Source organism: Poecilia mexicana, unplaced genomic scaffold (assembly GCF_051168715.1).
Source record: "Poecilia mexicana isolate PSO_F unplaced genomic scaffold, ASM5116871v1 scaffold_15, whole genome shotgun sequence".
Classification (NCBI taxonomy): domain Eukaryota; kingdom Metazoa; phylum Chordata; class Actinopteri; order Cyprinodontiformes; family Poeciliidae; genus Poecilia; species Poecilia mexicana.
In genome coordinates this window covers 5204333-5217973 of record NW_028263384.1, presented here as the reverse complement: position 1 = coordinate 5217973, position 13641 = coordinate 5204333, and the positions used below count along the sequence as shown (strand labels likewise).

At 38.7% G+C, this 13641-nt stretch overlaps 1 protein-coding gene across 1 annotated transcript; it reads left to right on the top strand.

The window, feature by feature from the left end:
* Positions 1-51: 51 nt before the first annotated feature.
* Positions 52-12157, top strand: rnf166 (ring finger protein 166). Its single transcript, XM_088012809.1, has 6 exons — positions 52-1399; positions 4894-5050; positions 5220-5332; positions 5446-5560; positions 5763-5870; positions 7462-12157. Exons 1-6 carry the CDS (start codon positions 1221-1223, stop codon positions 7525-7527), a joined length of 738 nt encoding a protein of 245 aa, XP_087868935.1. The 5' UTR covers positions 52-1220; the 3' UTR covers positions 7528-12157.
* Positions 12158-13641: the final 1484 nt, after the last annotated feature.

Here is a 13641-nt window from a genome sequence, read left to right as displayed (position 1 = left end):
TTTTCTAAAGGTATTTAAATCAGTGTCATGTTTGTTCTTTTTCTGTATTAAGTAATTCTTTATTTTGTTAGAGTGTCAATGTAAAGGCAGAGGGATGTTTTGAAGAAAAATAAAACAGCTTATTTGCAAAACAAGTATAGCCTCATAAATATATTGTTACCCTTTGAACTTTTTTCATTTTGTCACATTACAGCAGAGGTAGGAAGTCATCACAACATTGCTCCTCTATTAACCTTTCAACAACGTTTAAACCAATGTTGCACTGAGAAGTAGCTTGTATAAGGAGCTCAGCAGATTCACAGTTCTGCCAGGTGTTTGCTAATTGCTGCTGGCTAGTCTAAAGGAGCTGAGCGACTGAGTTGCAGGTAGGGCTGCTCTGTGAGGTGGAAGCACAGCCTGGGGACTGCAGAGGTAAGATCCAACCAGGCGTTTTGCACAGCTGAATGGTTGCCATAAAGATTTAAAACATGCAGAATCAAGTCATCACTCCAGGTATGTTTTGATAAGTGAATGACATTATAACGTGATATAAGCTAAAAAATAAAAAAAAAGAAGGTCATTTCCACAATACTGCCCCTTCAACAACAATTGTAAATGTGATTATTGGCTCTTAGTTTGGAGCCAGTAATTTAAAACTATTATATGACAGAGTGGACATACTGGACAAAGGATGGGTTGAAGCTCATAAGTGACCCTCATGTTTTCTCTCCGGTGTTTCTGCTGCTGGGTGAACTGCTCTGTGGGATTGCAGTTCCTCAGACCCACCTCCTGCTGCCAGCAGATGATCCGCGGGACTTCATCTTCCAGAAAGCTGAGCGCGCGGAGCGCCACGGCGAAGCCTCGCGAGCAGCCGCTTCTCTCGAGCCGTCAGCGCAGATCTCACAGCCATCTGGATGCAGCATTCCCTGCGATCCACACGTTTATGGGTCGAGGGTTTTAATTGAGGTCAAGCATCACAGCGTCGTGCTTTCAGTCGCCAGCGAGTGAGCGCTGCTTCCAATGTTTACTACTCTGGCATTTCTTCTCCAGCCAGGGGGAAGTAAAGCTGAACAACAGAGGAGACATTTCTCTCTTTTATTTTATTTTTTTTTGTTTCTTAGAAAAAGCAGTAGTAGAGGAACCATTTTTTCCGCTCCGCTGTACGGAATATGCACTAGCTAGTTTGAACTGTTAGTCCCGGGTGAGGCTTTTGTCGACAACTGCGGCTCCTCTTCGGCTCCATGATGGCGATGTTTCGGAGCTTTGTGTCGGCGAGCACCCAGTTTCGTCAGCAGCAGCAGTCCAGCAACGGCCCCGGCCCGCTGGCAGCCCCCCCTGAGGGCGTAGAGAGCCAGTTCTCCTGTCCCATCTGCTTAGAGGTTTACCACAAACCCGTCAGCATCGCCAGCTGCGGACACACGTAAAGTACCCTGCTCTTATTTCACTGTCAGAGGCCAGATGTCGCTTTCCACGGTTACTCGCCGTGTTGTTTGTGGTCCAAACATTTCATCATGTGGCTTCCACAAGTCCCAGACCAGGTTCTGATAGAACTGGATGAGCACAGAATGACAAACACTCAAATACAGCAGGGACTCCTGACTGTTTTCACTGAGCAATGAGCTCTGGTTTAAAAAAATAAAATAAAATAAAGAAGTCTGAAACATCAACCAGGTAGTTTACCTTTGTTGCCCATAAATAAAAACACTAAAGTGACTCTGATGTCTTTAATTCACATTATGGCTTAATAAACCATCAATTAAAATACCAGAAGACAGCTTCTACTAAGTTTAACTATCACCAAAACAAAGCCATAGGTGACCAGGTAAACTAGGGACTCTGCATTGAAAAACCTGCTCAATCACTTTAAAATAAGAAATTACATGTTAGAATTAGGTCTGGCAATAAGCAATAAATCAATTAACTGCATGGTAAATTAAAACAAACTCAACCATTTTCATTTCTATGTTCTCTCTTTCTACCAAAAATTGGATAATAAAAGTCTTCAGTCTGGTGCTTTGAGAGAATCAAAAGCTGAACGGTGAAAAATCAACATATGTGAAACACATGACGATTGGCGCAGCAGGTGATGAGTGAAGATTATTGATGGTGAGCCTCAATAAACGATAAAATAAATCTAGCAACAGGAAAGAAACTAAAGTGGACATAGCAATAAACCAAGAGAGGATAATACTAATCAAAGGAAACTAAATGGAAATGAATGAAGAACAAAATGCAAGAATAAACTAAGAAACTAAAGTAAATACAGAGGAATAAACTGGTATGGCAAGACCTTTAGAGCAATAATTAATTCAGAGGACTGTATGGCAAGAATAAACAGACACCATTTCCAGATAAAAGGTAAAAAAATATAGTTGAAGTGCCATGGGTTTGTTGAGACCACATCTAATACTGAGAATAAATATATCTTACAGACCATAACAGTAATGAACTTATTACTTATTTATCGATTCAATACGGGACGCAACATTTAACAGCCAAATACGGGACGATTCTGTATTTTACGGAATGGGTGGCAACCCTAATCGCTCCCGTCATTTTAAGGATGTTTATTGGTCCCGCGAAAATTGACAAAACCCCGGACACTATCATGAATCAGTAAAATTCTCCCAGGCCGACGTTAAAAATTGGACGTTATTCTGCTAACACTTAGCTTTCGTCAACAACTCGGGCGGAAGTGAGAGCGCAAATAAAGGAACGCTAAATAATAAAACATAATGAAGCTTCGAGGTAGATCAATTTTCCTCGAGGAATGTTATTAATCGAGGTACTGGAATCACTCGAGGAATCATTTCAGCCCTAATCGCAATAACGTCTCGGACAATTTATCGCCCAGCAAAATGTGTTATTGTGACATGCCTTTTTGGTCATCACTTATGATTAAAAAATAAGTTTTTCTGCCACCACTTAACTAAAATGACCTGTCATTCTGATTGCTATTAATTGGTGATATTAGTAGCATTGTTATTGTCTGCTTTTTTCCAGAGCTAATTTTAACTCAGGATTTTGAGGATTTTACTATCAGTATTGTTATTAGAATTTTTATCATCTTTTTCTTTAGCATCAGAATATTCTTTCAGAATCCAAATTTCTTTTTTTGTGATTTTTTAAAGAAAGAAAGGGAAGTTTAAAAATAGCAACTCTCGAAGGTAAGTCAAATGCATAACTAAAATAATAATAAATAAGTATATCTCAATAAATATAAATATATAGTTTTGCTCTTCTTCATCGTATCTACACATGGTAACATTGATGTTTTCCAAATATTAGCTGCAACAGCATAATATAATCGTTTTTTGCTCATTTTAGTTTTATTTTGTCTGATATTCTCATCCTTCTTGTGTTATTACTGTTTATTATTACCGCCCTTTTTCCACTTTTGATTAAATAAGCCTAATTTAATTCATGCTCAATTTTGCTAGCATTAATACTATGTTTCTGTTACTAGGATTTGTGTCTGTGGAGCAAGGAAAGATTTAGAGAAAACCTCTTCATTCATATATGAAGCTTTGTACATGAATTGTTGTAAAGCATCCTCATTTATCATGCCTTATTGCAGTGGTTCCCAAAGTTTTTCTCCTGGGCCCCCCCAGTGGTTTCCAAACATTTTCTGAGTCCCCCTTTGGATTACAATAGGGAGAGTTAGACTTTGGGGGAGGTGGAGAGACTCTTAGAGACTCCCTGTTATACTCTTCCGCCCCCTACCCGAAACACAGCGTTCATCAGTGTTTTCCCATTTATCCATCCCGCGCCCCCCTTGCAATGGTGTGGCACCCCCTCTAGAGTGCGCGCCCCACACTCTAGAGTGGGTGCCTCTTGGTTTGGGAACCTCTGCCTTATTGTATGAATTTGCCATAGTATTACTGTACCCAAAATGGCATTGTACCTGCAGTAATAAAAAAAGGTTAGAGACACAATTAACCAAATCACCTAAAAATGTCTCCTGCATTCATGTCGCCATGTTTATAGCTTCATGTTTTATGTGTCAATATTCTTCTTTTTATATTTTTCCTTCTCACTCAGAATAATTCTGCCTTCATCAAGATGAGAGAAGCTCCTCGATGGGACTGGATATTCAGAACCGTGGCTGTAGTTTCTGCTTTCCTTCATCTCATAATGAAGATTGCTTGTAGAAAAAAAATGATGCTGTCACGGAAATTTATTTATACTGTACTTTTGTCACTGAAAGATATTTTTTTATGAAACCAATTGTCACAGAGCACACTTTTTTGCTCTTGCATTAAGCTGTGCTGCAGGATTTAACTGTGTGATATAAATTATTTTATAACCTCTGTATTACAGTTCCTTCTATGTACAAAGCTAACAGCTGAGATTTGTTCTTGTAATCACTGTCAGTGTTGAACTTTGACCCTCGAAACACCTTCATCACCTTGCATCTGTACTTTCTTAGTATTTGTGAAGATAGACTATTGCCACATTTTACATGGAATGTGGCAATCTTTTATAAGATCAGTAAATGGATGACAAACACTTTTTAAATGAAAAAGTTAATATGGAAGTACGAGAATGTTTTTATTTAATATGTCACAGAAAAAATATTCCTGGAAGCTGTCTCTGAGTTCAGTGGTTCTCTTTTCTCTCTTTTGTTTTTCTAATAATTCTGCTATTAGAGTTTGTTGTTCTGATCTCTACAGGCAGAAATAAATCAACAGGAGTCTAGTTATAAAACAAATCGAAGAATTAAACAGGAATCTTAAGACATTTTAATTCTAGCATTTACTAAATGTGGGGAAAATGGCATAAAAATAAATCTAATAATGCAAATGTCTCTGAGAGCATCAATAAAATCATATTTCAATATCTCTGACTCCAGTGGGCTTCACAGTAGCTCTGGGTGAAGCTCATGAACTGAGGTCTCTTGTCTTTGTCTTTTAGGTTCTGTGGGGAATGTCTGCAGCCATGTCTTCAGGTGGCCTCGCCCCTCTGCCCTCTTTGTCGTGTGCCCTTCGATCCCAAAAAAGTGGAGCGCTCCTCCAATGTGGAGAAACAGTTGGCCTCCTACAAAGCCCCCTGCAGGGGCTGCAGCAAAAAGGTCCAGAATAACTATTTCATGTTAAAGAAATCCTGCCATTGGTCCTTAGATCACTGTATATCTCCCAATGAGTTACTGATGATGTTTTGATATCCATCTTCTCTGACTGACATAGAGCTGATCTCATCATTTCAGACATGCAGGTAATAATATTGGGTCTGTTCAACAGGTGTCTCTGGTAAAGATGAGGTCCCACATTTCCTCGTGTTCCAAAGTACAAGAGCAGATAGCCAACTGTCCCAAGTTTGTCCCTGTGGTTCCCACATCCCAACCTATACCAAGGTACGCACATGTTCTCACACACTTTCATGTTTCATTTGATGGTTCAAGAAGCATCTGTTCTTCTAAGGAATGATTTGACATTTTTTTGTGCATTTGTATCTTTTGGCATGTAGCAATATTCCAAACCGGTCGACATTTGTATGTCCGTTCTGTGGGGCCAGAAACTTAGACCAGCAGGAACTGGTGAAGCACTGTATGGAAAACCACCGCAATGATCCCAACAAAGTGGTGAGGAGATACACTAGATGGAATTTGATTGGCTGTTTGAGGTTAGACGTCAAATAAAAAAAAGCAGCTGTTTTCTAATCTGTTAGGAATGTTGGACGGTGTTGGATGACTAGTTCTAACCAAATGACGTTATGTTGCTGTGAACTTTAGATCAGCTCCTCCACATTCTGACTAGAGGTCGCTCATGTTTTTGTTCCTACAGGTGTGCCCGGTGTGTTCAGCCATGCCATGGGGAGACCCCACCTATAAGAGCTCCAACTTTCTGCAGCATCTTCTTCACAGACATAAGTTTTCATACGACACCTTTGTTGTAAGTCCAGTTACATATCAGGTAGGATTATATATAATTATAATCCTACCTGATATGTAGGATCAGGTAGGATCCTACATATTAGGTAGGATCCTACCTACCTGATAGGATTATAATTATGTAATTATAATCCTACCTGATATTATTTATTTTTGGTTGATAATATTTATTTTTTGGTTGCTGCATATTTTACTAAACTCAGTTTTGTAGATATACTGCAACACTGCCACATGTTTTTACTGTAGTGTAGACCAGTGTTTCTGCATGTTTTAGGTCCGTTCTGCAGCACTTGATGACATGCAGAGGAGGTCATGGGGTCATTTGAATCTGGTGTCCTGGAACAGAGACACATCTAAAATATGCAGGGCAGTGGCCCCAGAGGACCGGAATTTAAAAACACTGCAGTAGATTATGAGTAGATTATAGAAAATGACATAATTGGTGATGAAATTAGTTACAGTAAAGGTCATAATTATTAGCTGCCCTGAAGAAATGTCACAGAATTTGTAATATTTCTATGGAAAATACCACAAAAAAACAGTTAATACTTGTACTCCTTACATTTATGGTTTTCAAAAGAGTTCCTCGGCTGAAAATCTGTTATTCTGCATCTCTGATCTTCACTGAGTCCCTGGGATTTTTCTGTGGTTCTGACTTAGTATTGGTCAGTCAAACAAATGCTTTATATGCTGACAAAGAGAAACTACACACTACAGTGAATCTTGACTGCTAACAAGAAGTTAACAGAAGGGCTAGGTATTGTTTATTACTTATAGTGAAAAATTTCTCATCATGATTAGAGTTTTGATTTGTCATCTGGATAAATTTCAATTATTGATGTTAAATAAAAACAGAACAAAAATGTTACTTATTTGATTTTCTCCACCTTTTTGTTCCACAAGTGTATCAATAAATATCAGTAAATTCTAAAATATGATTAAATTCAGTTACTGTGTGTTACTTAGTGATATGAATCTCATTTTTATCAGTAAGTGGTTTCCTGAAGAAGCAATTTCAGATGGGAATGTTTTTTAAGAACAGTATTTTTGTTTGTGTCGCTATGAAGGCTGTGCCAAAAATTTATCTAAGACATAATAATCGTAATTGTTATCATTATCACAATAGCACCACAAAGTATCTGGATAAAATTCAAAGTCCACATCACCCACCAGTAGTTAACAGACTTGATCTGTCCATATTACATTCAAACATGTTCATCCAGTTGTTGCTTTTAAACCTCATTGCAGATATATGTTATATAATCATAACAGACTGCATCAAAAATCACCACTGAACATGAGATTTATGCTCATGATGATTGGGTGTGAACTTCTGACTGGAGCTCCCCCACCAGACAGTCACTTGCCAGCTGTGTCTCCATTATAAATGTGCACAAATTGTTGTTGATATTCTGCAAATTAAAAAAAAAAAAACAAACAACAAAAAAAAGAAAACACAATTTGGCAGTTTTGAAGTTTTCTGTCTTTGTGGGAGTTATTGGCAGAAATTCGCAGTCTTTTAGTTTTAGTTTTCATGTTGAGCAAAATTCCTAGAAACAGCTAACGGCTGTTGTGTCTGTTTTTTTCATCAGGATTACAGCATCGATGAAGAGGCAGCACTTCAGGCGGCTCTGGCATTGTCACTGGCTGAAAACTGACATCAGACCCTGCTCTGTTCTCCCCACTCCTGTGCTGTTCTTCCATGGGTCAGAACCTCTCAGATGTCACATGACCTGACTCGACTGTATGATAAAATCGCAGCCAACTTTAAATAATAACCTCACTTCTTTCTCCTGGTGTAGCAGAGCACTTTCATTTTATTCCAAAACAAAAGCAGCGTTGACCAATCTTCACTGCGCCATACAGATTTAACGTTTTTTTGAGGACAGGCTGGACTGTAGGTCCGGAGTGGATCCAATTACCACCCAGGAAAAACTCAGACACCTTGACCGTTGCACCCCCCCCCCATCTACAATTTGGAAGCAGTTCATCAGATCCCATTTGGGCCACTGCAGCATGAAGGGCTATCTCCTTGGAAAAAGTCTCATCTGTTTGTTTGTTGAAACCTGCTGCTGACTCTTAAGGCCTCATCCGTGGTCCAGCTCCCTGACCACACGCACCGATCCACCAAGGTAGACACTGTGAGTAACCTGGCCTCAGTTTCTGCTTCTGCACTGACCAGGATGGAATCTTTGGCTGCCCATCAGTAAGATCTAACGAGCATCTGCACAAATCCACACATCTCCTCAGAGACAAAACACTGGAGGTGATTCTTCAGTAGCATTGTCAGGCTGCAGTGGATCATGTACACAAAAACTGGACTTTTTATGTTGCTCAGAAGTGAGAATATTTCAGTAGACTTGCAATTTAACCCATCCATGTTGTTGTCCACAACATGTTTTATGGTCACTATCAGTGATCAGTGCACCCACAAGCCCTCACTGACCTGATAGTAGTTTTACAGTTTTGATTGTGAGGCAGATGCCTGGCAGTCAGTTACACATTCCTTCTGTTTTTGCTTTTTTATCTCAATTAAAAGTTTCAGATCATTATAAAAATATGTTGGACACAGATGAGTAAATTCAAAAAGCTGTTTTAAACGTTGATTTCAGTCATAAAGGAAAGGAATTCCTTTATGACTGAACCTGGACCCATGTGGAGAAGTAATGGGTCCCGTTCTAAATTTAGTGACTTCTTGTTCCACCCTTCCATCTTTTTTGTTTTCCCAATGTCTTTCTGAGGTTGCCTTGCTTCAGTACTTTGGATCATTTTTCGTCTGCAGAACCGAAATGTACTTGGGCTTATGGTCCCATATTGATAAGTTGATATTTTGCCTGTGGGATTAGACCTTAAAAGTCTTGATTCCATCGATTACGGAAAGTCATCTAGGTCTATAGGAATCAGGCCAGCTCCAGATTCTTTGGACTGCCACCACCGTGTTTAACTCCCATTACGATATTCTTAATCTGAAATGCTGTTAGTTTTACACCAGATGTAACTGGATTCATGCCTTGCAAAAAGTTCCACTTTTGTCTCATCAGTTCACAAAATATTTTCCACAAAGTCTTGGGCTTCGTCCAGATGTTTTCTGGTAAGACAGACCTTCATGTTCTTTTGGGTCAGCAGTTGTTCTGACCTTTGAACTCTCCGGTGGAAGCCATTTTTGTTCAATTTCTCCCTCCATTACTGTTGAACCATGAACTCCGACCTACACTGGTGTTTTTTTTGCTCATCTTGATCCAAAATTTAATTTTGTGTGATTATCTGAAACATTTAAGAGTGTCAGAAAAGCAAAACGAAATGTATAATAGGCAAATACATTTTCATTGCTCTGTTTGTCATTAAGTCGCCCAATGCTAACCACAGTAAGACATAGTCAGTGTTGGTTGTTTCTTCCCTGCGGTCCAGCATAAAAACGGGTGGTGAGTTGGTAGCAGTTATTTTAGGACCAGGACCAAATTCGTCTTGATGGAATCACAAATATTTTGGTGGGAAAGGTCCACATGAGGTATGTTCTGTCTGGTGGCTTTCATCCATTGTTTAGGCTGACTGTTGGACACTCAAACTGCCACAACATATACCCTCTGTCACCAGTGTAGGTCTGGAACTCTAATTTGGTCCAGGTTCTAGATGCAAGCAACTATGAGGACAGCAGCATTGGCTCAGTAGGTTTTCTTTACTAACCCAAACATTATACGTAACATCTAACTCCTGGAAGCTGAGCTGTTTGTTCTCTCAGCTGTCATTCTTTCCTCAACATCAAGAGATGGAAACTTCAAAGCTCCATCTTCGTCTCCAGCAGATTCTGTTGCATTGTTGAAGATTAACACATGACTGCAGCATACTGGGGTTTATTTAGTACGTATAATGCAGTTACATGACAGACTGCAGCTACAAAAAGTCCCGAAGTGCATCAGAAAAGAAAAAAAAAATCAATGACATCTAAAAGTTGTTAGACAAAACCCGTTTTTGTAAAGGATTTGAAAATCATTTCAGATTAAGTATTCCTGAGTTAGCTGGCAGAATTTGCTGTAATCTAGGGAGATTTAATAGCCAATAAGGATTACAGCGTCCAACCTGGGAAGAGTCACAGGTTTAACAAGGGTTAGCAATCCAGAGTGGTTTGAAGTGGTGACACAGAGCTGGTTGTCCCACATACAGATGCCAGTCATTTATATATAGGCTTGTACAGATACAAACTCCAATCAGGTGTCAATCCCATGTATGCTTAAAAACCAAGTAACTTTACACACCTCTAAAATAGCACATTATATTATCTACATTAGGGTAATGACTGCGTCCTATTTTACTCACCAGTGACATTCATGGCACGTGCCATCAGGTTCTCTGGACACAATCAAGTGTCCAAAACTCACTCACTCGTGGTAAACATTTCAGTTTCCCACAACAAGAGCACCTCCTCGAGTCAGAATTCCAACGGAAACATTGAGGCTTGCCAAGCAGCAGTAACTTTAAACATCCAATGTGGCTGCTGGGTGATGTAGTGATGTTGACATGACCAACATAAATCCTTTATTTGCACTTCCTACAGGTTATACCTGTAAGACGGGCATCCTAAGTTCTGTACAACCTCTATTTATGTACATGTTATTTTAGTTGTTTTGTTTTTTTTTTACATATATTTGTTCACAAAGCTAATGGTAGTTGACACCAGAAATAAATAGCAAATCTTGCTGTTTTGTTGAATTGTAACATAGGTGTGGCGTCATTCCCAACTCGTGTCCTGGGAAAAATTTCTGCAGGACACACGGCTCCAATTCATCTCTAATTATCCTGAAATATTTAATATAAATTATCCAAATACAATCCAAACATAGTGACAGATTAGATTTAGTGACAGTCCGATCTGATCCAAATTGTGACACCAAACTGTTTGATTTGAATTATAATGCCATTTAGTCGGTCAGGTGCTAACACCTGAGGTGCTAACACCTGAGGTGCTAACACCTGAGGTGCTAACACCTGAGGTGCTAACACCTGAGGTGCTAACACCTGAGGTGCTAACACCTGAGGTGCTAACACCTGACCAACTCATTGCTATTGGCAAAGAGCCATTCCTTGTGGAATAATATTACTAATAGTACTGAACAAGCATGCGTAGTTGGCAGAAATGAACAACTCTTTTTTAACAGGAAGAAACCAGAATCAGACGCAGTGAGATGATCCCTGGAAACCTACAGGGGGTTAGAGAAGAATGTGGTAAATACAGAAAAACACAGCACACTTTCTGTCTGATTATGTAGAGATGATGTTAGTTGTAGTCTGTCAGAACAGACAGTTTTGCTATGCTTACCTTTTATTTACAAACTTTATACATCTGTTTCATACACAGCTACAGTTTAACCAGTAGATGGCAGACTTTTCCCAGCCATACAGATGCTGTTCTGAATGTGAGCTACACATAAATCTTGTAAATCCTAATCAGCACAATGACCTGATGTGGATAAGTTAGAAGATGGAGATGTTGGCATCGGTGGACAGATGGGTGCTGCTTGTATTCTAAATATTTCAGTTTACATCTCTTATTTTGCTCACATTAATATGTAGCTTTGTGGGGTTGGTTGCCACCTGCAGGCTGGATGTTTATAAAGCTGCTGCTGAAGGTTGTAGAACCTCATAGATTTTGGGAAAAAAATTATGTATTTTGTATTTTTATTTTTTTTTACTTCCCATGGGTAAAAAAAAAGCTAATGGCAGATTTCTGACAGAGGTATGTCCAAATTTTGTCATAGTGTGACATATGGAGAATCAATCATCAATCATCAGATTGATTCTCCATAAGTCACACTATGACAAAATTTGGACATACCTCTGTCAGAAATCTGCCAGTAATTAACAGTTGACCAAGAAAGGGCATTACGTTTGATATAAAAACGTCCTTCACATTCTAAGCAATACTACTGTGCTGTTATGTAAAGACGGAAGAAAAATAGGAGTCTCTCAAGAACCTGAGCTCTTTTGGACTTTCCATTGTCACTATTTGTTTTTATGTTCTGAAGATAAACCCTCAAACTGATCTTTTACCTGATAGTGGTCTACTTACTTTTTGTTGTTGTTTCTGTACTATGTTACCATGGGAAACAGATTATGTATCATATAAGTCCTCCTTGATCTGATTTCAACATATTTTTGTCATAGCTATGCTGTCTGTTAGATTTATGTCTTCTATACTGAGAACACACTGTATTGCTTACGAGTCTAAAAAGAATTTCTGGAAATTAATTTGGTCCACTTTTATTCTTTTGAATAAAACTATTTTGCCAGTCATTTTATGTGTACCTCATCCAGTTCAATGCCATTCTACCTTAAAATGTTTTTACTAACTCCATGAGTTTAGCTGGATGGCAGAAACCAGTGGAAGCCTCAGAAATGCTGGGACTGCGTAAACTACAGTGCATCCTGGGACTGGTAAGAAAAATACAACAACTTCCCCGCCCCCAAATGATTTGACACGAGAGAGAGTGGCATTAAATGCTGGCAATTGTGATTACAGATATGCAAAACAGGTGAGATGTCTGATCAGCAGAATTTGTTGCAAGTTTGGGAAACCATAAATTTAGGACAGATACAACTGAGAGGAATCTGATTAGAGGAACAGATCACTGACTTACAGAAAATGGAAAGCAACCTAACATAACGACTAAAAATACCCAAACAAAAAGGTGACAAAGGATCTCAGCAACAGGAAGTAAGTTTAACACAATTGGACAAAAGGAAGTGAGCAACCACAATACAAAAGGAACTACAATTCAAAACAGAATTGGAACCAGGACATGAAAATCCTCATGAGACGCCCCAAACCATATATATCACACTATGCACAAACCATATTATATACCTGGGGATTACATTTTCCCCCAGGTTGTCAGAACTGCTTAATCTTCATTTCATATCTCTTCTACAATCAATACAAAATAATTTGGAACAGTGGTTAAATTTACCACTTTCATTTGCTGGTGGAGCAGTAACTATAACAATTAAAATATTTCCTCAAATGAACGATGTATTTTCCATGTTACCCATCCAACCAACTAAAGGCTGATTTATGTCCTTAGATGGTAAATTACATTTTGTTGGAAAAATAAGCCACCAAGAACAAAGTTATCAACCTTACAAAGCCCAAAACAACTTGGAGGGCTCAGCACACCAAATTTCTTTCATTATTTTATAGCAAATCATTTACAGTACAACCCTATAAAGCCTGTCCCATCAAAAAATTCAATTCAGAAAATTCAAATTTTTAGAACTAGGATCTTCATGAAGCCTTGAAGCAAAATAATAAAAAAAATTTGCCATGTCATTTATTTTATGAGATATTTTTTGTATCACATTTGATACAGCAGGGTTTTGGCTCACAACAATGTAAATTTTATATGCAAAAACAAATATTGCCTATAATATTTAGAAAGTATGGAACACTTTAGGAAGTTTTTTCTCTTAGTTTCTTTTCCACCAACAACTTTTTACAGCCATTTATTTCACATCGTGGTAGGCACCAAAAGAGTTTCTGTCCTTGTTCAGGCAAAGATGTACGTTAAACATTTTACAGTAGAAATGTGAAAAGTGATTTCCAGAACAGTGCTTGAGTCTCTGTTGGGCTTCCCATTTTGGAAAATTATCAATGCCATTCTTTCTCACATCAAGAGGCACACTGCAGCTTGGTCTTCTACAGGGTGCCGTTGAAGTTGCTTCAGGAGAGGAAAGTAGTCTACCATACTTGATTTTGATCTTTCTTGGACTTGTAGGAGAAG

Excerpts from the sequence above, each read along its gene's own strand:
- rnf166 (XM_088012809.1), top strand. The coding sequence starts at position 1,221 with ATGATGGCGATGTTTCGGAGCTTTGTGTCGGCGAGCACCCAGTTTCGT. Across the intron at positions 5,051-5,219 it reads GCAGGGGCTGCAGCAAAAAG|GTGTCTCTGGTAAAGATGAG; the intron begins GTCCAGAATAAC and ends TCTGTTCAACAG. Across the intron at positions 5,333-5,445 it reads ACATCCCAACCTATACCAAG|CAATATTCCAAACCGGTCGA; the intron begins GTACGCACATGT and ends TTTGGCATGTAG.